General features: G+C 33.7%; 1 protein-coding gene across 1 annotated transcript; it reads left to right on the top strand.

Moving 5' to 3' along the window:
- The first annotated feature begins 1319 nt into the window (after positions 1 to 1319).
- LOC127093784 (uncharacterized) lies at positions 1320 to 26736 on the top strand. The gene is made up of 5 exons (XM_051032686.1): positions 1320 to 1515; positions 1675 to 1889; positions 25220 to 25580; positions 26057 to 26426; positions 26598 to 26736. Exons 1-5 carry the CDS (start codon positions 1320 to 1322, stop codon positions 26734 to 26736), a joined length of 1281 nt encoding a protein of 426 aa, XP_050888643.1.
- Positions 26737 to 27256: the final 520 nt, after the last annotated feature.

The following is a 27256-nucleotide window of genomic DNA, read 5'->3' as shown; positions in this document are numbered from 1 at the left end:
CAAAGAACAGAGCAAAAATGACCAAGTATGAAGAGTTGCAGACTTAGAGAAAAATGGTTGAAAAATAAGCAAAAGCGAGCAAGCCACATGAATAATTATGCACTGTATCATGCACTCTCACGCACACAATAGAAAAGAAGAAAATTGGTATTGTGTTCCATCGTGCGTATGGAAGAGCAGCCAACGCAACATCACACACATGATGCAGTCTATTGCGTGTGCGGTGGGCCCTTTTCCTAGGAAATTTCTGACGTGTTTTGGTACGATTTGATGGCTATAGAAAAGGAAGATTTTGTATTTTTTAGGGGTTCTGCGATTGGAGACTAGAGAGTATGATTTACAACCCCGGAAGTGAGTTTTTGAGCACATTCGAAGCCATTGGAGGCCAGATCTTCAAGGAATTCTTATGCAATCGTATTCTTATCAATTGGTATTGTAATTTTATTAGTATGAGTATCTAAACACTTTTAGGTTAGTTTTGTCTGATGAATATGTTTTGAAATTGTTGCGACATATGTTTAATTTGATGTTGCATGAATTATCTTAGTTATATTTCTATTTAATTGTTTCTTTTATTTAAAACACATTATTTGAGATACTTGTTAATGTGATTATGGACGTATAAGAAATACTAACCCTTAGCTTATGTGTCTGGTATAGGAAAACTATTGTAATTACGCAGGTTGAATAGGGAAATGAGACCTCAAGTAGTGGCCTTAGAGTTAACGTATTGTATCATCGCCTAATTTTACTTACGTTAGTTGAATCGGGATATGAGACCTCTAGTAGAAATCAGTGAGCTATACACCAAGGGATTTGATATAGTGGTCTTGTTAACTCGCTGTAGAGATGTAATGCCACTTAACTTATATAATGCATTAGACATCAACAAGGGAGAAATAGGAGATTCTAGGAAAAACCTGACCACTTTCTCTAAATTGTCAGAACACTTCTGTTATTTTCAACTGCAAACTTGAAAACCCTCCCAATTGTTACTTTTTATACTTACACAACTATTGCTTTGTTAAATACCAGTCCATGTGGATTCGATACTCTTTTTATTACTGCGACACTATCGGTACATTTGTCGATAAGTCATCAAGTGTTTGGCGTCGTTGCTAGGGGTTGTTGATAATTTCAACAAGGCAACACTTGTGCAACGTTTTAATTCTTTTTATTTTAAATTTACATTAGTTTTCATTTTTTTGTATTTCATATTATTGTCAATCAACACTACTGTGGTATTTGCTTTTTGTTGGTGTACATTTCAGGTTTAAGGAATATAGAAATCCACCATGGCCGAACCAACAACATAAACTATGGGGGACTACTGCATACCTACCGATGCAACACAGGTTTCTATGGGTTTCGTCCCAGCAAATCCAGTAAATTTTAACGTCAAATATTATGTTCTTTCAGATATTAGAGAAAAGAAATTTGATGGGAATGCAACATGTGACCCATGGGAACATCTAGCACGGTTCAATGAGACAACATTGTTGTGTCGACCAAAAGGTATTACAGAGGATCATGTCAAACTAAAACTATTTAGCTTCTCATTGGTGGGAAGAGCTAAGGATTGGCTATCGTGTCTTCCAAACGGAGTAATCAGAACTTAGAAAGAATTGGAAAATAAATTTCTAGAAAGATTTTTCACTACAACACAATTCACAGAGAGAAAGGCTGAAATTACACACTTCAAGGTGCAAGAAACTGAATCTCTATATGATTCTTGGGATAAGTTTAAATTATTGTTACAAAAATGTCCTAATAACAATATGAGAAACATTGAACAAATTCAGAGTTTTGTCAAAGGTGTACAAACTCAAGCACGAATGCTTTTAGATGCATCTACCGAAGGTATAATCAGGACACTAATTGAACCGCAGGTAAAAGAGCTGATAGAGAAAATGAGCCTAAACAAATACAATTTTGCAAATAAAATATACTTTAAAAATGTAGAAACAAATAGCAAATCTCATAGTGAGTTGGCGTTAAAAGGTTACGAAGAGTTTCATAAAAAGTTATAACTATTGAATCAAAAGTTAAATGTAACATGTACAACTCGGAGTCTTCAAATGAGGTAGTATTCTTACTTTATGCTAATTGTGGTGAAGAAAATTATGCAGGTAATTGTATTAGAGAACGACTTATAGGAGAAGTGAAATCTATAACCATAAATCCCAATCAGGGATCACCACAAATAGAAGCGGAAGTCAAAATCTCATAGTTGGAAGATATGATGACTAAATTTATGCTAGTAACACAAAATAAATTCTTGCAGGTTAATATATTACAAAAATTGTTGAACAAAAAGCACGAGGAGTCAATGAAAGACTGGAAGGAAAAATTTCGAGTCTATCTCAGTAAAGCACATCACTAGCAAAGGAAAGAGGAGATTGTGATGCAATAGAATTGAGAAATCGCACAGTTCCCTCTGTTCCTAGTGTGAACAAGTAGAAAAGAATTATGGAACAAAGCAGTGAGAATGATGAGGAAATAAGAACCAAACCTACAGAGGACAAAGTCTCGAGTGAAATCATTGTGATGGGAGAAACACTAGACAAATTCATTGATAAAGACCCACCTTTTAGGAGAACCAAACAAAAAATCATCAATGAACCAACTCCGACTAACCAGATTACATCAAACTACATTACCCTTTCATTAAGAAGAAACTGAAGAGAGAAATGGAAGTGGGGCAGTTTAAAAAGTTCATGGAGATGCTCACAATGTTACAAGTGAATATTCCGTTTTGTGATATTATGGAATAAATTCTCGTATATGCCAAATTCATGAAATAACTTCTAAATGGTAAACGTAAATTTAAGGATGATGAAAATGTTGCTTTAGCTGAAGAATGTAGCACAATCATTCAACGCAAACTGCCACCCAAACTAACATATTCAGGTAAATCTACTATTCCTTACGCTATAGGTTGATTAAAAATTGGCCAAGAACTATGTGACTTAGGGGCGAATATTAACTTGACTCCATTGTCCATGATGAAGAAATTAAATTGTGGGGAGGCAAAACCTATGAAAATGACTTTGATTATGTCTGGAAGATCAGTCACATACCCATATGGAGTATGAGAATGTGTTGGTAAGGTTTGATGATTTACTTTTTCCTACTGATTTTGTCATATTGGATATGCCTGAAGATGCTGAAACGCCATTGTTGTTAGGTAGACCCTTCCTTGCTACAGGAAAAGATTTATTGATGTATAAAGAGAAAAATTGATTCTCAGGTTTAATAAATAGCAGGTAGTATTTAATGTGTTTGAATCCATGAGACACGCTCATGAAGATTTGCAATGTTACCAAATTGATATAATTGATGAATTGATAGACAATATCTCGAAAGGAGAGGTTATGTCCTCTCGATTTGAGAAAACATTAGTATAATCTATTGAAAAAATAGGTGAAGATAAAGATAACGTCGAGGTAAATGAGTTGCTGCTAAAATTGCAAGTAGCACCACTAGAGCGTGTTAATAAAAGATTTGAAGAATTAGGAGCCAGTAGTGAGGAGAAACCAATAAATCCTAAATTAATAGAGCTTCCTGAACATTTAAAATATGTATTTTTAAGTCAGGGAAATAGGCACCCATCAATAATCACACATTATCAAAGATCGAAGAAGAAAAGTTGTTACGAGTGGTAAGAGAAAAGAAAGAAGCATTGGGACGGAAGGTATCAGACCTGAAAGGGATTAGTCCAGCATATTGCATGCATAGAATCAAGCTAGAGGAAGAATTCAAGTCGGTTGTGTAACCTCAATGGCGATTAAATCCAGCAATGAAAGAAATGGTAAGAAAAGAAGTCCTTAAATTGCTTGAAGTAGGTATGATTTATCCTACTTTTGATAGTTCTTGGGTAAGCCCAGTCCACGTGGTTCCAAAAATAGGAGGTACCGCCGTAATACGAATGAAAAAAAATGAACAAATCCTAACCCGTACTGTTACGGGATGGAGAATATGTATTGATTATTACAGGTTAAACTGCGTTACACATAAGGATCATTTTCCCTTGCCATTCATGAATTAAATGCTTGAAAGACTAGCTGGACAATCCTATCACTGTTTTCTAGATGAACATTCATGGTACAATCAAATTATAGTGGATCCACCTGATCAATAAAAAATAACATCCACATCCCTATTCAGAGTCTTTGCGTATGGAATGATGCCTTTCGGATTTTATAATGCTCCGACAAAGTTTCAAAGGTGCATGCTTTCTATTTTCTCTAACATGATTGAGAATTCAATAGAGGTATTTATGGATGACTTTTATGTATTCGATACTTTGTTTGACTACTATTGTGATCGATTAAATAATATCCTAAAAAGATGTATCGAGACAAACCTAGTTTTGGATTGGGAAAATGTCATTTTATGGTGATTGAAGGCATTGTTCTCGGCCACAAAATCCATGCTAAAGGAATAGAAGTCAATCAAGCCAAAATTGAGGTGATATAAAATATCCCCTCTCTCGTAATTGTTAAAGGAGTCAGGAGTTTTCTAGGTCATGCAGGTTTTTACAAGCGATTCATTAAAGATTTTTCAAAAATTGCAAAACCTCTATATAACCTTCTGATCAAATAAAATGAATTTTAACTCGATAAAGAGTGTCTACACTCTTTTTCCTGTCATAAAAAAATAAATTGATAACTGCCCCAATAATTGTGTCACTCAATTGGGAATTACCATTTGAAATTATGTGTGATGCAAACAATTATGTTATTGGTACAATGCTTGGGCAACAACACACAAAATATCTCCATTGAGTTTACTATGCGAGCAAAGTTTTAAATGAAAATTAGGTTAACTACAATACTACTGAAAAATAATTTCTAGAAGTAGTATTTGCTTTGGAAATTTTTTCGGGGGATTTAATAGGTTCAAAGGTTATTATTTATACATATCATGCAGCTTTGAAGTATCTATTCAATAAAAGTGACTCAAAGTCAAGACTTCTATGATGGGTGCTCTTGCTGCAAGAATTTGATATGGAAATTAAAGATAAGAAAGGGGTAGAAAATGTTGTTGCAGATCACCTCTTCAGGTTAGAGACTGTTGAAGTGACTAGAAATAAGCAAAGTATTACAAAGTGTCGCATCTCGAAGAAACACGCACACAAAACAGAGTCGCCACCGAAGTCATTTATCCTTAGAGCGGGAAAGGAAACACTAGGTAAACCTATGAAAGAATGAATCTAGTGGTCTCGTAACCAAAAGATCGGTAAGGGAGTCGATTACGTAAGGAGAAGGGATTAACACCACCCACGTCTGTAGTACTCTATAGGATCCACTCTTGTTGTTCTAATCAAAAGGGTGCGTTTATTCCAAAACTCACTAACTAAAAGGGAATGCATGCAAAAAGACTAAATTATAAATAAATGAAAGTTTTTATTACTGCGCTCGCTTAGGTTTTGCAACCCAATGCCTACGTATCAATAAAGAATCAGAACACCGCAGTTCTTCTCAAAAACTTTGATTTGTTGGTGTTTTTTTATGGGTAACCACCCTTATTGAAAATTTTCATAAGAAAATCCAAGCGGCAAAATAAGTTTGATTGATTGGGTATTTTGTCGAAAGAATACATCAAATGATCCATCCAAAGTAGGAGGCATATGAGTACTTCTCCCATATTGTTGAAAAAGTTCAAATAACATTTAGAATGTTTTTGGATTTCGATTGAGAAAAGGTTTTTGTTTTTTAGAATGAAAAGAAAAAAGGAAAATGGAAAATCTAAGGGAGTTATAAAGATAAACCCTAATTTTGGCATACAATAGTGTTCCTAAAGTTAGGATAAAAAGGGAAACATCTACCTAGGTTAGCATGCAAAGGTTGACCTATGGTTAAGGATCCAGGGGTCTACCTATTGTTGTCATACTTGTTTAACAAACCTAAGGTCTAATTTAGTTCAAACTTAACCAAGAATGAACCAAAGAAATCCTATGGGGAACATATTATCCACACAAGGAAAAGAGATAAAAGAAGAAGACAAATCTATATCAGGTCATGGGAGGAAAGGGAAGCAATAACAAAATAATTCATATCAAGTCATGGAAGAAAAATTGAGACAATCCATATCAAGTCATGGGACAACAAATAGCACAATGACAGATAAACAGTCTATATCAAGTCATGGAATAAAGATACAAGCCATAGCAATCCGTATCAAGTCATGGAAGAACAAATAGAAGATAAACAATTCATATCAAGTTATGAAAGAATAAGTGAAGCAATAACAAACCATATCAAGTTATGAAAGAAACAGATGAAAGATAAACAAAGTAATCCATATCAAGTCATGGTAGAAAAGATGAAAGTACTTCACACAAGCAAAATATATAGAGGGATTATCAAGTCTCCACATGCTTTAGGATATCACAAATTATCACCAAATGGTCACATGTTAATAAATAACAACATCTCATTCAAACTGGTCATGTAAGAGGGAGGCAAAGCTCAAAATAGGTTGTGAATACAACTAAAGCAATCAACAGGTTATCAAACCAAAATGGGGAGAAACATCATATCAAAATAAACATAAAGACAGGTTATTCAAATAACTAAAGCCTCCAGATCAAGAAGAAATTCAAACAAGCATTGAACCCATGGTACAAACACCAAAGTGCACAAGCATCATTCAAAGTTGTAAATGGAAATGATCACAAGTGTGTGAATAATAAGACATGGCAAAGGGCATAGTAGATGAATGAGATCAAAAGTAAAAACACGGTGTCAAAACACACAAGAGAACTCAAGACATCACAAAGGCATCATATCAGAGCATACTCAAAGGTTGAGGCAAGTAATGATCAAAATCAAAACATAGTCATGCTCTTAAAGGCTAATGAACTTCAAGCAAGTATAGATGAAGTAGAATTATGGGAAAATGGTATCAAACCAAAAATGTCATAAGTATATGGCATATTAAACTTCACATATAAGTCACTCAAACATCAATAATGAATCACACAAGCTATGCTCCAAGATAGGCCAAAAGATGAGCAAACAATCACACAAGTTCAAAGAAGCTTAAGCAAGTAATAATCAAAGAATGGAAGCATACACATGACACTAAAGGATGTGATACTTGTGCAATAAGTTAACTCAATATGAGGTTCAAGAGTAACAAAATAAGTCATCCAAACTTCATACACAAATCAAAGTCATGTATCTTGACAAACAAATAAAAATATCATCCTAAAAAGGAATCCTTTATCAAAATGCAATGGGATAGACAAAGATCAAAAGAGGGATGCTTATTGGTTATGGGACAAAGAAAAAGTCCTCTTCAAAGCATTAAATAAAAACATTAAACCTTAAGAGGTAACAACTAGCAAACAAACTCAAAGTTCATGCATAACTAGCAAATCAGAAGGGTGGGCATCATCCAAGTAAGGAGTTCTTTGCCCAACCAAAGTGAATGTGTAATGCAAAATGAAGTTGATACATGAATAAAGGAAATGATAATAATATCAAAACATAAATAAATGGATCCCAATCTCCTAAGAGCTTCACCATCCACTAAACTCAAAATTAGGTCAAGAAGAGAAAAATGTAGCTCTTAATTTGTCATCATGATGAAGTGGCAATGGAATACCATTAAAAAATAATAAGAGCAAGGTATAAGGGTACCAATACCAATGAAGTCAGAGACATAGACAAGGGGAAACAAATTCAATTAGACTCATAGTACTCAAATTGGAATGCACAAGACACAATCCAAACCATGATCTCAATAACAAGTAAGTAGAATTCAAGGTAATCAAGAAAATAAACATCAATTGAAAATACTTAAAAGGGGTCACATGGATAAATTTAAGACCTCTAAATGATGATGATGAGGTCAAGATAGAATGAGAAAGAGATCCCACATGGTTGCACAAGTGCATTCCAAAATAATCAACTAGATGCAAAGTATATCACAAAGAAGCAAGCTTTCTTGGATAATTCAAGAAAAATGGTTAAAAGCATAGAAAAATTATGAAAAATTATGAATATCAAGATGAAACTATAAACTTAAAATTTCCCAAAGAAATATTCAAAATTATGTGCACAAGTGTTCAAACAAAACTATCATCCAAGCAATGCATCAATAGTTGATCAAACCAAACCATCTTCAAAATAAGACTAAAAAATAACCTAAATTATCAATATTCATGTAAAATTAAAACCTAAATGACCTATGTACATGTGTCTAAAAGTGTACAAAATATTGGGCCAAAAATCAGATGGGAAGATCAATACTCAAACCCTAACAAACAAATTAAATTAATTAAACCTAATTAGATACAATAATTAAAATAAATAAAATACAAAAATGAAAAACATGGGAAATTAAATAATAATCAAAATGTCAACTATGAATTAATTGGGAATTTTTAGAGTAAGGGAAGTATTTTAAATAAAATAAAATGAAATGAAATAATATAAATAGGTGAAAATGGCAAGGGGGTGTATGCTAGCAATTTGGTCCAAAGGCAATTAGTTGAAATAGAAAACTGGGCCAGAACCAGGGGGTGGGGAAAGCAAAAACACACGGCCCGGTCCAATGATAATCATTCAAATAAAAAAAAAAATGAGGGTGTCACATTTTATCATGTATACATAACATCAACCGGTCACATTTCGTTTTAAACACAAAAAGAAAAATATCAAAACAACCAATCACATACTGCCAACACTTCGTCTTCAACCTCAGGCCATGCACACATGAACCCTAATCCCAACCCTATCATGCCAACTTCTCAATCACACAACTCCATCCATAATGCATAAAAATGAATGAAATTAAAAACAAAAATGCAGGCCTTATGGAGTAGAACAACATCACATTAAGCAAAACTTAAAAATATGGATTGCATATGGAGAAAAGTGGTGCGAAAGTTAGGTAAAATACACTGTTTCAGGAAATTTCAGAAGGCTCAAACATCTCATATTCAAGTAAACAAACAAAATTAACATGATGAATCAACTTCATACATCAATCTCAAGTAGTTTATGGCATACGCATCTCAAAAATAAAGGAGGTGAAGTGGGAAAAGATTTACCTAGTGGAGAAGATCCACTACTTCTTGAGCTTGATGAAGCTTTAGAAACCCTTCCAATGAAGCTTGGTGCTCTTTTGGAAACAAAGATGAAGCTGGGTGAATGGTGAAATCAAGCTCAAAAATGAAGAAAAATCCTTAAGCTTCAATGCTGCAACCTTCTAGTTCTCTCTCTTCAGTGACCTCTCTCTCCACAATTAGGTTAAGGTTTTCCTAAATATCATGCTTATGATGAGGTGTGATGCTTGTCTTTGGGACATAATCGTTGGAGGGCAAGTTGGTCAGCTTGTGCAAAAATAAAGTGTGGCATTCAAGGTTGCATTTTGGACCTATATTAATGTGTGATTTGTGTCGTTTTTGGAAGCATGAGGTGGAATGAGAGAGCCCATGACTGTGAGACTCAGTGGAGAGAGAAAAAGAGACAATAAAAAACATTTCCCATTTTGGCCAAGTTTGGACCTGATATGCAATCACATAATTCATGTGTTGTTGGTCTATTCAAGGCAAAGGGAACGCGTGTTGGTCTATTCATGGCAAAGGGAACGTGTGTTGGTCGTGCGGAACAGATCCTGCTGCAAGGGAATGCAATATCATGCACAATCCCAATCAATAAGTGTGGTAATAGAGATTGAAACATGCCATCTTTAAACCAAAATAACTTCATGGCCTCTTGGCCAAATGGAGTGAGATAGGGCATTTTAGAAAGAGGAGAATGAGGGGAACATGTTTGATGTTGGAGGCAAATTGAAACAAAACCTTGAGCTCCTTCAAAAGTAAGCACAAAGATGATTGCTTGGAACTGCATGTTAAAGTGTCAAATGTAGGTCATTCTGAGGACCTAACTCGCCATGTCCATAACTTGCTCCTTAAGCTACCAAATAGGAAAATGTTTGAAGCAAAAGTGGAGAGGAGATAATGCCCAACAACTCTTATGTTGAGGTCGAATCCAAATGAAACTTGTAACCTTGTGAAAGTTGGACATGAAGTAGGTTGTTTGAAATGACCAAATACTTAGAATTTTTTTCACTAAGTATAAAGCCCAATCAATCAATCCAAAGTCATGACTTTTGAGGGTGATATCTTGAGTTGTGGCTATCCAAATGAAGCATTCTTGGAATCAATGGAAGGAGGAGACTTAACACTATAATTTTCATATTGGAAGAAATTTGAGATGGAGTCCCTAATGTACCTTAAAATTTCCATGATCATGCTTGGGAATCCTAACTTGGGACACTTAGAAATTTTCTAAGTGTTAGGACAATTGAGTGAATTTGAAACACCCCACTTTCAACGACCATAACTTGAGCCATGATGATCCAAATGCTTCAATATTGGTATCTCCTTAAATCTTGGAGAAAGTAGAACAAATTTCATGTTAATCTCAATTTGGTTTGGAGTCTTGATCATAGAGAACAATGGCCATGAAAGTAGCTGCTCATTAACACTAAACTTGCCAAAAATAGCAAGTTTACAAAACCCTAATTTCCAATTTAAATAACTTTCCATAATTCTTGATTTTTGATGAATCTCTTGACTTTTATTGATCAAATTTCAACCAAAGACCATTTTTGACTTGAGGAACACAACATTGACCCAAGGAATCAAAAGTTGACTTTTTACCTACTTAGTTGACTTTTCCCCAATTGAGTCAAACCAATAATCACTTGAGCAATTGAACCTCTTATGAATGGAATTGATGGCCAATCTTCTACACATAGACACTTAGGGACACATATAATATTATGGAATCAAGTCTTGCTAAAAAAAACAGAAATAAACTGATTTTATCATAAACCTTAATTTTAGTCCAAAAAGATAAGATATGAGTGCACATCTTCAAAACCTTGACTCCTCTAGGGAAAGTGGAGAAACTTTTGAACAAAGATGTCTTGCATAAGGATATGATGAAGATGATTCAAAAGTGGTCCATGGGTATGCCAGATACTGAGATAATCAACATTCCTAGGTCAAGGATTAAGAGATAAGAGAATGTGATCAACTTCCATTCTCCTGCAAATCTCATTCAACTGATGAAGTAATGGACCATTTGAAATGTCTTAGGGAATGAGAAAACCCTTGTAGATTGAATGATCATGAAGTTGAGGATATATCTACCTCCTTTTCATTGATTATCACCTTTCTTTCTTCTGAAGCTTGAAGAAGGTCACAAGACATATGTCTCGATCCTATAACCATAGAACCAATGATATGCATGAATGTATATGATGATGAAACATAAGCCAATAAGGTCAAAAAAGAAGAGGGTAAATTTTGGGTTACAACACAAAGACATTTCCTAACGAGCAACTAATGACAATCAGTGAAATACCTTGTTTTGCAGATATGACAAATTATAAGGCTACAAAGGTTGTACCAGAAGAATACACTTGGCGACAAAGGAAACACTTCTATAAAGAAGCAAACTTTTATGTGTATGATGATCCATACTTGATCAAAACAAGTCATGGTGGTTTATTTCACAGGTGTGTTGCAGGTGAAGAAGTAGGCAACATTATTTAGCATTGTCATAGCTCGACATATGGAGGACACTATAATGGTGAAAGAATTGCAGGCAAAATATTGTAGAGTGGGTTTTGGTGACGTAACTACGAATGTCTGGTTGCAGACAATGTGAAAGTAGACTTTAAAGATAATAAAACTTAAATTAAAGTAAAAAGAACTTGAAATAAACAATATTAGAGAATGTATGTGAAAATTTGCGAACCATTATTACAACACATGAGTCTGCTATATATACTAAGCTAAGAGTAACTGCCTTCGACAATTTAACTTTACAGAAAATGACATGTCATTTGAATAAATGCATCTCCTGCTTCCACATCTTGCCATGTCGTCAAGGCTTTGGAACTGCTAAAACCATTATCACATGTTCTCTAACTGCTTAGATACTAGTAACTGCTTGCTTGTCGAAGGTAGTTAATGAGCGCCTAGAGTCTCCTCCATCCTTGGTTTCCTTAATCTTATAAGTATTCAAAGTCTGTCGGTGAGTCCTCCCTCGACATGGTGTCATGTAGTCACTTAAGTCTGTTCTTGAGACTCCTTTAACTATTTTCTCAAGACATGCTCTTGAGATTCTTCAAAACGACATCTCAAGATGTCAGTCGAGAAGTTCCAGTCAATATGTCAATACTGTCGACTATTGTCCGTCAATGCTAACACTTAGCACTACAAAATACAACATTGACTTGACTTTTCCAACTAGGTAGAAAATCTCATATCAATAAAAACATGGTCAATAAAGAATAAAGAGCACTCAATGACTACTGATCTAAAAATAAGGTTATAGTTAATTTGAGATTTTGTTTTTGATGTTTATTCTTGCTACCAACGAGATTCAAATTCAGAACCTAAGGTTATTAAGCGAAATACTTAACCCCTAAATTAATCTTCATTTTATTTATAATATTTACATATTAAATATATCATCTAATTATGGTATCAAGTAGTATCTTCCCTAAAATATAACCGCAAAAATATAAAGTAAGCGCATAACAAAGCTTGGAGTAATATATGACTTAATATATATAATCTAAAATTCAAAACAAATTCAATATTATAAATATAAATTGATTCAAAATCAACTTTTAGAAATATTTCATAAACACAAAAAAGAAAGGTGAAGAAGAAGAATAGAAAGTAACCTTATGAATCAATGCCAACACTTGATGTGCATCCAATGGAGGATTATTGTCAGTATTACTGCGAGAAGTTAATATTATTGCTTAGTACTTTATGATGCATAATGACATTTTATATATCTTTATAGTGGAAGCTGTTGGACTTAATTTCAACTTGTAAATTTTAGTATTATAAGTAGTCGTCTCGCTTATTTTGTATTGGTTTATGAAATAATTTGGTTTGATACTATGATCGCTTTTGGTTTACCTGATCATCATAATTGTCAAGAAATATCATCCAAATATGCAAAGCACCAGTCGATGAACTTGCACGAGCTACAGAAGAGTAAGTCGGACTAATTACCGATAGATGTGGGAAGATGTGTTCATCTTCTTAACTTTTACCAACCAATGCACATTCTTAACGTTGATTTGATATTGAATATTTGTAACCAGACCTTAGCCATTTTTTTTTTCTAAATAATGATACGCTCAAAAATAAAAAATACCACGTGAATTTTAAAAAAGAAATAAAAATAAAAATAAAAAGTCATTTGGATAGCCACTAGGATTAAAAAATATCTTGGTTGAAATAGTCAATAAAAAAAAACTCGCTAGTATATCGCAACACCAAAAGAAAGTATATGGCAACACAAAACACAAAAGGGATTTACTTCATAGGAAAATATTTTAAAAAACAAGGGATTCATTTATTAATACTCATAGGAGTTGGTCTTTAGTTGTTAGAGCGTTTTCTTAATTATTTTGTTTGGTTTCTTGTTCCATTGATTGTGGTGTTTATTCCAAACCTATTTAGCTATGTTTTTGGTTTGTTGTTTGGTTGTTTGTGGGGTTTATTCCTTACCTATTTGCATATCCTTCATATTGTTCATTGCATATCCATATGCATGGTCACAAATATAATGGATTACATGAAGGAAATTTACATAGTCTCTACTATCATAAGCTTGGCCATTGCTTTCTTAAAAGGACTTATATGAGTGTACTTCATTTCATGAAATATTCGAATTACACTTGTTTTAATTTTAAAAAAAATAGAATTTTACTTTTTATTTTGAAATATTTTACCGAGATAACCCAGTTTTTCGAAAAAATTCCCAAAATACCCCAGTTTTCAGCGAAATTCCCAATCTACCCCACTTTTAGGAGGAGACGCCAATTGAATTGACGACTCCTCTTAAAACTTGAATGGAGGCACCAATTGGATTGGCTAGGGCAGGTGCCTTAGCCAATCCAATTGGCGCCTATGTGTAAGTTTTAAGAGGAGGCGCCAATTCAATTGGCGACTCCCTTAAAAAAGCCTCAAATGACAACACCCCCAATATGAAAGTTGTAGATATTTTCAAGACAATGAATTTGGACATGAATTTTGCATCATTTGGATTTTTTATGAGAAAGTTATGGGCAATTGAAGTTGGACTTCTGAGTTTTTCAACTGTTATCTAACCTATAATGTTTTGTATTATTGCATGTGTTTCTTTTAGAATTATGAAAATTTGTCCAACATAATATTTGAAGTAGACATCTCAAATTTTGCAATGCACTTGGTCCCACCTCAAAATAATTAAAAATGAGTGAGTTAGGTCCTTGCGAACTTGACCCAAAATTAGGGTTTCTGTCAAAATGACCTATAATGTTTTGAAATGAATGATGAGCTTCCAAGTTTCAAATGGATTTTTGATGAACATGATAGTTGTTCATATGGCGACTCTTCTTAAAACTTGAATGGAGGCGCCAATTGGATTGGCTAGGGCAGGTGCCCTAGCCAATCCAATTGGCGCCTATGTGTAGGTTTTAAGAGTAGTCGCCAATTCAATTGGCGACTCCCTCATAAAATGCCTTTTTTATCTTATAAATAGATGTGTTGTGTGACCAATTGTTCCACAGCTCATATAATCATTTGGCTATCATGTTTGGTGTTCGTCGCCGATACGGTAAGGTGATTTATGCGAGAGACAAACCTCAATTGTTGATGCTGTTTTGGAACATCACCACGTTCGATCAACTGAAGAGGGAGCTGGTTCGATGGTTAGATGGGAAAATACCAGAAGGGGAAAAAATCAGAAGTATTGAGAGACTTGACAGTATCTTTGGTTGGGTGCGAATGAAGACTAATAAGGATGCTAGGGAAATGATGTTCGGTCGAGACGATATTAATTTGATTGTTGTAATCAGTTAGAATTATTTATGTTTTCAGATGTTTTGTACTGATGTTTATTATGAAACTCATTGTAACAAGAACTTAATGATGTTATAACAAGAACTTAATGATATATAATGATTGATTGTTACAGAAATACAATGTTACAAAAAGCTTAAGATCTAGATGATGCTCCTTGATTGGGACAGTTGTTTTTGTTGTGTCCTGGTTGACGACAGATACTACATAATCTTATCATTTTATCTGTGGAATCCATCTCTGTTTTGATGCGTGTGCTGTTTGGCCTTCCTTTCTTCTTTCTACGCATCTCTTCATTGTGCCAAACAATATCTCCTTCATATGGAGGCCAGTAATCCTCCATTGGTAGTACTGAAAAGCTTTGACTATATACATTCATGATGGTGTTTGCCTTGTACACATCAGATAAATGGTTGTAAGCGTCTTAACGAGTATAAGCGCATGCTGCAATGACATGGGAGCAAGGTATGCGGAAGGCCTGAAATTTTCCACAATCGCACCAACTTCTGTGTAGTCTACCAGCGTAGGCTAAATTTGGTCTCCCCTTGTTGTTGCCCTTTGTTTCCTGGACGCTGAAATTTTTTCTATGACGGTCAAAGACTGTTACAGCGTGTGTCGTAGCTTTGATGCTCTCCTCTTTCATGACCTTCATGCAACACTCACTGAATACTTGTCCTGACATTAACACTGCACTCCATCTTTCACCTCTGGTTGCGAATATAGAAGCCAACCTATAATAGGTTGATCTTACAAAGGCGGTTATCGGCAGATTTCGAATTCCTTTGAAAACCTCGTTCATGCATTCCACAATGTTTGTTGTCATGTGGCCCCATCGACAACCACCGTCAAATGCTCTTGTCCACTGCTCTACTCGTATGTTATTTATCCATCTCCCTGCGTCTTCATTAGACAGTCTAATTTCATCACGATAATATTGAAATGACGGTTGAGTTAAAGCATACCCAACATTCACCACCTTCTTGCGAAGATTCTTATCTTTTATAGCACGCATGAAGTTTTGTGCAATGTGTCTGATACAGTAGACATGTGTAGAAGGAGGATCATGCCATCCGTTGTCATGGTTGTTGTAGGCACTATCAATGGCAGCATGTCTATCAGAAATCAAACATAGATTGGCTTGTGGAGCCACATGCGTTCTGAGATGTCGAAGAAATAAACCCCATCCATCAGCCGTTTCACCTTTAACAAGAGCAAAGGCAATGGGAAAGACATTGTTGTTACCGTCTTGTGCAACCGCCATGAGCAAAGTACCCTTGTATTTTCCGTATAACTAAGTGCCATCAATTTGCAAGATAGGTTTGCAGAAAGAGAAACCTTTTATGCACGGGTTAAATGCCCAAAAGAGACGGTGAAATATTCTATTACCTGTAGCACAGGTTCCGTCTGGCATCATTGCTGGTACTGTCTCCATAATTGCCACAGTTCCTGGGACATATGTTTTTAGTGCCCATAAAACCGTGGCAATTCCTTGAATGAATCCTCCCAGTTGCCGAAAACCTGTTCAACAACCTTTGTCCTCGCAATCCATGCTTTCTTGTAAGATGGAGTATAATTATATGTTGTTCGGATATGGGATATAATTATACTCACCTTCACTGATGGGTCTTTATTTACCAATGGCAGAATGTCTTGACATATCAAAGTTGTGCTCAGTTTACGGTGATCTTGTTCAACGTTAGTTGCAACACAACTGTGCGGTGGGTCTCCTACCGTATCCAAGAAGCCCAAACATCACAAAACCAAAACATCCCATAACCCTATCTCTTCCAAACACCCCAACAACCTTTCCAACCTTTCCTAGACGCATCATTCACACTCATGTCTCCCTTCAACCGTCCCGGTCGCCCATCCATGAGTCAACCACATCCCAACTTCTCTAGCATGGGTCATGAGCTCAGCTACGCCGGTACACCATCATTGAATACTGAAGACTATGCTGACTTGGCTGAATACCTCAACGGATCTTCTCCTGTAGGAGGTAATGACGCTCCTGGCCCCTCAGATGAACAAACACCGGTGCAGAATCGTCAACGTGGGTTAGGGCCAAAGGTTAGGGTAGCTAGGGGATGTGGGACCGGAGGTCGGTTAGGTGATCCCGGTCATCACCATTAGGTTTCTTTGTGTAAACTCCAAATTTTATTAATATTAAGTCGTATTATATCAAATTTATCTTTGTGTAAACTTCAAACATTAGGTTTCTTTGTCTAAACTCCATTTTGGCAAAATTCACATACACATGTTTTGACTGAAACCCTAATTTTGGGTCAACTACCCAAGAACCTAACTCACTCATTTTTTATGATTTTGAGGTGGGACAAAGTGAATTGGAAAGTTTGAGATGTCTACTTAAATTGTTATGTTGGACAAAATTTCATAATTCAAAAATAAACACATGTGATAATACAAAACATTATAGGCCACATAACAATTGAAATGTCAAAGAGTCCAAGTTCAGGTGCCCATACCTTTCTCAAAAAAATGCAAATGATGCAAAGTTTTAGTCAAAATTCATTGTCTTGAAAAGATCTACAACTTTTATATTGAAGGTTTTGTCATTTGAGGGTTTTATCATTCAAACAGAAGGGCTTGAAGTTGGTCCCTTTTGGCAAAATTCACATACACATGTTTTGACATAAACCCTAATTTTGGGTCAAGTTCGCAAGGACCTAACTCACTCATTTTTAATTATTTCGAGGTGGGACAAAGTGAATTGTAAAATTTGAGATGCATACTTCAAATGTTATATTGGACAAAATTTCATAATTCTAAAAGAAATACATGCGATAATACAAAACATTATAGGTCAGATAACAGTTGAAAAACTCAGAAGTCCAACTTCAAATGCCCATAACTTTCTCATAAAAAATCCAAATGATGCAAAATTTATGTCCAAATTCATTATATTGAAAAGATATACAACTTTCATGTTGTGGGTTTTGTCATTTGAGGCTTTTTTAAGGGAGTCACCAATTGAATTGGCGCCTCCTCTTAAAACTTACACATAGGCGCCAATTGGATTGGCTAGGGCACCTGCCCTAGCCAATCCAATTGGCGCCTCAATTCAAGTTTTAAGAGGATTCGCCAATTCAATTGGCACCTCCTCCTAAAAGTGGGGTAGATTGGGAATTTTGCTGAAAACTGGGGTATTTTGGAAATTTTTTCGAAAAACTGGGTTATCTCGGTAAAAAAACCGAAATATCATCTTTATAACAATGTTTTCAAAAATATTAAAAGTTTTTAATTATTTTTTTTATAAATTGAAAGATTGATTTTGACATAATATAACATAAATATATATTATTGAAGATTGAAACATAATTGAAATCACATGTTTTTTTCAAAAATATATATTTAAAAAATGATTTTTATGAAAAGCTATTCGAAATAGTTTCAAATTTAAGTGATTTTGTTTTTTTGAAATTTTGATATCTAAATAAATTTATATATTAAGATATAAGATATGTAAAATAAAATTTTAAGAGTAAATATTTAAATCAATTTTTCATTTGAACCTTTTATTAAAAATTATTGTCATTTTTTTAAACAAAAATATATAATACTATAAAAATCATTTTTTTAAAAAACTGAAAGTAACTCACCCTATATATGCAATAAACACTACTATAAAAAATATATTTCATAACAATGTATAATTACAATCACTTAACCAACCGAAGTAATATATGTTCGTATGCATCTTTTATTTTTTTTTATTTGTAAATTTCATATATTCACCGTTCATAAAAAAACGGTTGTGATATATGAAGCAAAGACACGCTTCAAATCCCCACACCTCTAATTTTATATTTTTTTTATTAAAAAATATGTCTTCCCTTAATTTCTAATTTATAAATAAAAATTAAACACTTTTCACAACAATCCATATAAAAAACCGTAGTTAAATATGATGACAGTTCACCATTGTTCTTTTTGTCAACCATGGTGAAATATATTATATATAAAAGCTAAATAACATCATTTCATAATATATTGTGTTTAAGGGAAGCACTAACTTCTCTCATCTTATCTCAATCTCTCAAAACTCCAATATAACTTCTCCCACTATTATTATCAAGGAAAAATTTCACGAATCTTTGTAAGACGAGACAAGTAGCTCATTTCTCTGTCTTCTTTCTCCATGTATCTTTTCAATGAAAGATACGTCCGTGAAACATTCTATGATTTATGTTATTGTTCTTCAAACTTTGTCTTGTTTTTCTTATTTTTCTTGTTTTACATGTTCAAAATATACGTGAAATATAGTGTTTATTGTTTTTCTTGTTGTTAAGATGTGATTTTAGTTTTTATATAGTTGGTTTTGTAGAGATTAGTAAAGGGTTTAAGTTATTGTTAAAATAAGTTATTGTTTTGTTAAGGTAATTTGTTGTTTATGTTAAGATAAGTTTTTTTTTTGTTGATAAGGTATGTTGATATTTTTGTGGAGGTATGTTGTTGTTTTATTAAAGTAAGTTGTTGTTTATGTTAAGGTAAATTGTTATTTTTGTTGATAAATGTTGTTGTTTGTGTTATTGTATATATTTTTTATTAGATAATGTTGATATTTTTGTGCAGGTATGTTTTTTTTTATTAAGGTAAGTTGTTGTTTATGTTAAGGTAAGTTGTTATTTTTGTTGATAAACGTTGTTGTTTGTGTTATCGTAGATGCTTTTTTATTAGGCATGTTGTTGTTTTATTAAGGTAAGTTTTTGTTTATGTTAAGGTAAGTTGTTGTTTTTGTTGATAAATGTTGTTGTTTGTATTATTATTAATATTATTTCTTGTACACTACAACTTTCATTTTGTTTGACCAACATGTCCTAAAAGACGAGTTTATTATATCGTATGTGGTTTAAGTGTTTTACCAATCTTTCACATATCCATGGCATGGGATCAATGCAATATAATGTTCATGACATGGATCACCAACTCTATCAGTCCAGAAATTGTAAAAAGTGTGTTGTGGATGGAGTCTACTTAAGAAACTTGAGAAGAACTCAAGGAAAACTATCATCAAGGTGACAAATTTCAAACCTATGAGCTCCAAGAAGAAATCTACGCCTTAAACAAGGGGATCAAAACGTTACTCAGTTTTTCACAATGTTCAAAAAGATGTTGCAAGAGCTAGACAATATTTTCTTTATTCCCACTTAAATGTGTCATGTTCAATTTTCATACTTCCTCATCGCAACCATCAAAGCATATTGTGAAAATGACTGTTATTTTCTTTCTTAAGGGTTTGAATGAACAATATGTTAACGCAGCCTCTTCCTCATATCAACTGTGTTTACTCCAAACCCTACTACAAACCTCGTCCTCAAGAAATGGATCCAAAATATTTTTGCAAAGATCATGGTCGAGGTATAAAAATTTGCACATACTTTCACGAGCTTGGACATACGAGTAAAATTTGTTTCAAGAAACATGGCATTCCCTTATACCTTAAACACATGAATATAACTCAAGCCATTAATCCTGAAGCAAATCATGAGGATTCTCCTACTGATCAACCTGATGACAACACTCTTGACAAGATCGCCAATGGCATCATTGTAGATCAATAAAACCATTCCCTTATTCAAACTCAAACTTCAATTCATTATCTAAATCCACGTCTCATTCATTATAATCATATCATTTTTAACCTTACTCATCAACATGTTTTTAGCAATTGGATTCTTGATATTGGGATCACATATCACGTGTGTCATCTTGTGGAAATTCAACGAGATCATTAGGCTTGCAAATGGAGCCTTTGTTAATGTTTTATTTTCTTGTACTGTTTACTTCAATACTAATTTTTATTTGACCAATGTTTTGGATATAACCTAGTTTTCCATTGATTTGATTTCTACTCCCAAACTTACTACCTATTTAGATTGCAATATAATTTTTTATTCATCTAAATATCTGATACAAGAAAATCGTGCCCTGAAGATGATTGGTACAATTAATTTGCATAAGGATTTATACAGGTTTACTCACCCTCACCCAATATCTACTAATCTTAGTGTTAGAACTACTGTTTCTAATTTTAGTCAACATATTATTCTTAAATGTAATCTTTAACATAATCGTTTAGGCCATCCTTGGTATGACACTCTTGTTAACATCAATAAAAAAATTCCTTTACAAAACTTAACTAAGGACCAGTTTGTTTTAGCTTTAAAAAAATAGATTTTTTCTTTGTATTTTTGAAAATGGATTCTACAAAAGTATTTTTCAAAATATTATAAGTTTTTCTAAATTTATTTTTTATAAATTAAAAGATTGAATTGTTCATTCTATAACATAAATATACATTATTGAAGATCAAAACATAGTCAAAATCACAATTTTTTCAAAAAGTTGTATCTTAAAAATGATTTTTATGAAAAGCTATTTGAAATAGCTTCAAAATTAAGTATTTATTGAAAATTTGATATCCAAAAAAAGTTTCGATAAAATGATAAAATACCTAAAATAACATTTTAAGAATAACTATTCAAATCAAATTTTTATTTGAAAATGAAAAATTTCTTTGTAAATTTCTTTTACACTAAAATTTGTAACACTATAAAAATTATTTTTAAAAAAAGAAAAAACAAACCGGCCCTAAATGTCATACTGTTTGTGATACTTGTTTTTAAGTCAAGCAAATATGTTTACCCTTTCATGATAGGAAAATATATTATGCAACTTGCTTTAACCTTATCCACCTCTTCCATGTTAGATCATATGTACTTCTTGACTATGTTGATGACCACAATAGATATTATTGAACCTATCATATGAAACTTAAGTCTAAAATCCAATTTAAATTCAATTTTTTATTCATTTTGTTCAAATTCAATACCCCAAAGACTACCAAATCTGTTAGGTCAGAGGCCCAAAATTTCTTTTAAACCATTTGTCAACCGTTTATCAATATGGGTTTGGCTTCACCATTGTTGATTTTGTTTGGGATTCACATTGCACTAATGTAAAATTGAATAAAATACAACTCACACCACTCATATTTTTAGATAATATTAAAGTATATTCAAATTTTTTCGATACATACTTTATAAACTGTGAGATTTTAAATAAACGGAGAACCCATTTAAAATAAATAAATAAATTGAGATGAACTAGAACAAAGGCTCCGTCTAATTGATTTGTAACTATATTTTCTAATTTTATTTTCTGAAATTTATATTGTTTTACTAGTTAAAAAGAAAAACTATACTCATAAAATGAATAAATGAATTTATTTTTGAAAAAAGCATAGATATATATATATATATATATATATATATATATATATATATATATATATATATATATTATATATATATATATATATATATTATATATATATAATATATATATATATATAATATATATATATATATATATATATATATATATATTATATATATATATATATATATATATTATATATATTATATATATATATATATATATATATATATATATATATATATTATATATATATATATATATATATATATATATATATATATATATATATATTATATTATATATATATATATATATATATATATAATATACTATATATTATATATATATATATATATATATACAAAATATGCATTACAGATAACTATATTTTATTACATCAAAGTGATTCATTTTAAATGTAAAAGTAAACACATTAAAAAGATATTTTTTTTCACAAACTATATTGTGAGATATTGGATCAAACTCTAGGATGATCGAATGGTAGCTTCTTAATTCGATAATTCAAGAAGACCTTAACATGTCATCGAAACATGTTCACATGTTGTAGTCGAAATATGTTAGGTTTGTTAGCATGTCGAATTGGGTCTGTTTGTTATGCTCAATTGTTTAAGTTAGTTTGTTCTCTAAGTTAGCTTGTGTAATAGACCTGTGTGTAAAATTCATTAGTTTTGTGTGTTAGTTTTCTTATAAACAGCATGCTAGTCTCTCATCATTGTATAACGCAAATCCTAGAGAGATTATTTGTTACTTTGTAACACTTGTAATCTTATTGCCAAGAGAAAGTTGATAATATCAGTTTATAACCAATTTCATTATGTTATTCTTGCTTCCCTTTTTTCTATCCTTGTAGATTTCTTGCTGATCGAGGAACATATTATACTTTGTTATTCCGACATCGTTTGTCATAACAAATTGGTGCTCTGAGCATGGAGAAGATGTCGTCAAAAAAATATGAGATTGAAAAGTTCACAGGAATGGACGATTTCGGTGTGTGGCGCTAGGGTTGTTTAGAAGTGTTGAAGGGAGTCGAAGCCATGGACGATGCGTTAACGAACAAAGAAAAAATGACTATAGTAGAAAAATCCCACAACGCTATCTTATTGAGCCTTGGTGATAAGGTTCTTCGACAAGTTTCAAAGGAGACGACGGTGTTGGGGTTATGGGTGAAACTCCAAAGTTTCTACATGACTGAATCGTTGGTCAATCGCCTCTATCTGAAGCAAGCTCTGTATTCATTCAAGATAAGTGAAGACAGAGTTCTGACTGAGCAGTATGATATGTTCAACAAACTGATTCTTGATCTTGAAAATATCGATGTCAAGATCGAGGATGAAGATCAAACATTGTTGTTGTTGTGTGCTTTTCCCAGATCACATGCTCACTTCAAAGAAACTCTCTTGTATGGAATACAGACTCTAACCTTTGACGAAGTTTAATCATCCTTGTATTCTAAGGATTTGAACAAACGAAAGGAGAACAAGCCATCTTCGAATGGTAAAGGTTTGTCGGTTAAGGCAAAATTCACAAAGAGAGGTGACAAGTTTGACAAGAAGAAGGGTAAAAGTCAACAGAAGTCTTATAATGGTGATGCATATGGTATTCGATATTATCACTGTAAGAAGGAGGGTCATACAAGAAAAGTGTGTCATGAACACCTAAAAGATCATGGAGGTAAGGATAATGGAAATTCAACCATTTTTCAAAATGATTTCAACTCATATGATGTTCTTGTGGTTTCAAGCGACGACTCAAGTAAAGAGTGGATTATGGATTCAGATTTCACTTGACACATGACTCCAAACAAAGACTTGTTTTAGGAATTATGTGATCAAGATGGTGGATCTATATTGCTTGAAAACAATAAAGCTTGCAAGATTGTAGGTGTTAGATCTGTGAGATTCAAGCTCCATGATGAGTCAATAAGGTCGTTGACTGAAGTCAGGTATGTATCTGATTTGAAGAGAAATTTGATTTCTCTTGTTGAATTCGACAAGAAAGGATATGTTTTCCAAAGAGAGAAAAGTATTCAAAAAGTCATGAAGGGGTCGAAGGAAGTCTTATTAGGCGTGAAGAAACAAGGCTTGTATATCCTTGAGGCTAAAGTTGTATGTTGTTCTATTGATGTTGCATCCACGAAACCTTTGTCGAATACATACATTTGGCACATGATATTGGGCCATGTAAATAAAAGGGGTATGGTCGAATTGGGGAAACAAAAAAAAATTGGTGGAGAAAAATTCAAAAAGCTGAAGTTTTGTGAACCCTGTGTACTTGGAAAATCTTGAAGAGTGAAGTTCAATAAAGGAAAACAAAGAACACGTGGATCTCTTGATTACATCCATGTTGATCTTTGGGGGGCCATCACATTCAGGAGAAAAGTATTTTCCATCCATAATTGATAATTATTCTATAAAGTTATCGGTATTCTTCTAGAAGACTAAGGATTCAACTTTTGAGAACTTCAAAAGTTGGAAGACTCTGGTCGAAAATCAGATTGGCAGAAAGGTCAAGAGGTTGAGAACCAACAATGACCTTAAATTTTGCAATGAGGCATTCGACAGTTTTTATGTAGCCTATGGTATTGTAAGGCACGAAACTACTGCAGGTACTCCCTAAAAAAATGGTTTGGCTGAAAGGTATAATCGAACCATTTTGGAAAGAGTTAGATGCATGTTGACTAGTGTTGGGTTAAATAATGTGTTTGGGGTAGAGGCTGTTTCGACAACAACATATCTGATAAACAGATGTCCTTCGACTGTGTTAGATATGAAGACACCTTAAGAAGTTTGGTAAGGACATCCATCAGATCTCAACTAATTAGAGTGTTTGGATGCATAGCATATGCTCACATTAGGCAAGACAAGGTTGAACCTAAAGCTCTGAGATGCATGTTCATGGGATACCCCTAAGGAGTCAAAGCTTATAAGATATGGTGTCTAGAGCCAGGTCACAGGAGGTGTATCTCCAGTCGAAATGTATTTTTCAATGAAGTTGAGATGGATTTCAATAAAATTAATGATGTTAGTCGCACAAATATCGGAAGAAGACCTGGAATAGGAAGAGATTCCTATTGAGGTGGAACATGTCGATGCTGAATTGCGTATCCCATATCAAGTTAAAGAAGAAGCACAAGATGCTGAAGATACTGAGGAAACTATAGATGACTACCTATTGACAAGAGATAGGCTGAGAAGAGTCATCAGGCCACCTCAAAGACTTGGGTATGCAGATCTCATAGCGTATGCCTTAATCTCTGCAAGTGATGTTCTAGATGAAGAACCTAGAGACTATAAGGAAGTTATGAGGAGTCGAAATAAGACTGAATTGCTGAAGGCCATGGATGATGAGATGAAGTCTCTTCATGATAACCACACTTGGGAACTGATCAAGAAACCTGTTAGAGCCAAGTTAGTCAGCTGTAAGTGGATTTTCAAAGTTAAGGACAGAGTCGAAGGAGTGACGTCGAAGAGATACAAGACAAGATTGGTCGCAAGAGGTTTCACTCAGAAAGAAGGTGTCGACTTTAATGATGTGTTCTCTCCTGTTGTGAAGTACATGTCCATTGAATGTTACTTTCCATTGTGGCACAGTTTGACCTAGAATTGGAACAAATGGATGTGAAGACTACTTTCTCCTATTGAGATCTAGATGAAACAATCCTCATGGGGCAACCTGAAGGGTATGTAGAAAAGGGAAAGGAAGATTATATGCGTAAGCTGAATAAATCTTTATATCGACTGAAAAAATCTCCTCGGCAATGGAATATGAGATTCAACTAGTTCATGGCACACATAGGGTTCATTAGAAGTCAGTTCGACCAATGTGTTTACTTCACATTTTGACCTGGAAATTCATTTATTATTTATTTGCTTTATGTGGATGATATTCTCATAGCAAGCAACAATGTCGAGGATGTAATGAAGGTGAAGGTTGAACTCAATAAGGAGTTTGATATGAAGGATCTGGGAGCTGCATCCAGGATTCTTTGGATTGACATCCGAAGAGACAAAAAGCAATCACAACTATGCTTATCTCAAGATACATACCTACAGAAGATTCTCGAAAAATTTGGTATGTTGAATTCAAAGCCTGTTATGAATCCAACAAACCCTCAATTCAAGCTGAGTACACATCAGTGTCCCAATACTGAGGTTGAAAGAGCTTATATGAATAGCATCCCATATACTAACATAATGGGTTCTTTGATGTATGTTATGGTATGCATTAGACCCGACATAACACATGCAATAAGTCTTGTAAGCAGGTACATGGTGAATCCTGGAAAGGCTCACTGACAAGCATTGAAGTGGATTCTAAGGTACATAAATAGGTCTCTGAATAGAGTCTTGATTTATGGTGGAGCATGTGGTGAAAATAGTAAAGTAGAAATCGAAGGGTATGTCGATTCTGATTATGCGGGTTGTATGGATTCCAGAAAATCTATTTCTGGATATGTGCTCACTATGTTTGGCACACCAATCAGTTGGAAACCAACAGTTCAAAAGGTTATTTCCTTATCAACCACTGAAGTGGAATATATCACTCTCACTGAAGTTGTGAAAGAAGCATTGTGACTTGAAGGTTTTGTTAAGAAGCTGAAACTTCAAGGTCGAGTTATCACTATTAAATATGATAGTCAAAGTGCTATACACCTGTCGAAGAATTCAACGCGAACCAAACACATCGATGTGATGATGCATTTCATCAGAGGGGAAATCAAGTGTGGAGAAGTCCAGGTGCTGAAGGTTTTGACAAATCACAGCGCTGCTGATATGATCACCAAAACATTACCAAGTTGCAAGTTTTCCCATTGTATGTAGTTGATAAAGCTGCATGAAGAAAATTAGTTTGTTTCCTTGATGTTATAGAGTTTGTTCCAAGGTGGAGATTTGTGAGATATTGGATCGAACGCTAGTATGGTTGAAGGGTAGTTTCTTGGTTCGATAATTTGACATGACCTTCGCATGTCATCGAAGTCTGTTCACATGTTGTAGTCTAAATATGCTAAGATTGTTAGCATGTTGAATTGGGTCTGTTTGTTATGCCTAATTATTTAAGTTAGCTTGTGTAATATGTCTGTGTGTAAAAGCCCAT

The sequence above is a fragment of the Lathyrus oleraceus genome, chromosome 6 (assembly GCF_024323335.1).
Source record: "Lathyrus oleraceus cultivar Zhongwan6 chromosome 6, CAAS_Psat_ZW6_1.0, whole genome shotgun sequence".
Lineage (NCBI taxonomy): Eukaryota > Viridiplantae > Streptophyta > Magnoliopsida > Fabales > Fabaceae > Lathyrus > Lathyrus oleraceus.
The sequence above is the reverse complement of the archived record's forward strand: the minus strand, read 5'-3'. Positions and strand labels throughout refer to the sequence as shown.

What these genes read in the sequence shown, in the direction of transcription:
- LOC127093784 (XM_051032686.1), top strand. Translation starts at nt 1,320, where the DNA reads ATGGGGGACTACTGCATACCTACCGATGCAACACAGGTTTCTATGGGT. An exon ending in ATTGTTGTGTCGACCAAAAG is followed by an intron (nt 1,516 to 1,674) that starts GTATTACAGAGG and finishes CACAATTCACAG; the next exon opens with AGAGAAAGGCTGAAATTACA. An exon ending in GCAATAAGTCTTGTAAGCAG is followed by an intron (nt 26,427 to 26,597) that starts GTACATGGTGAA and finishes TATGGATTCCAG; the next exon opens with AAAATCTATTTCTGGATATG.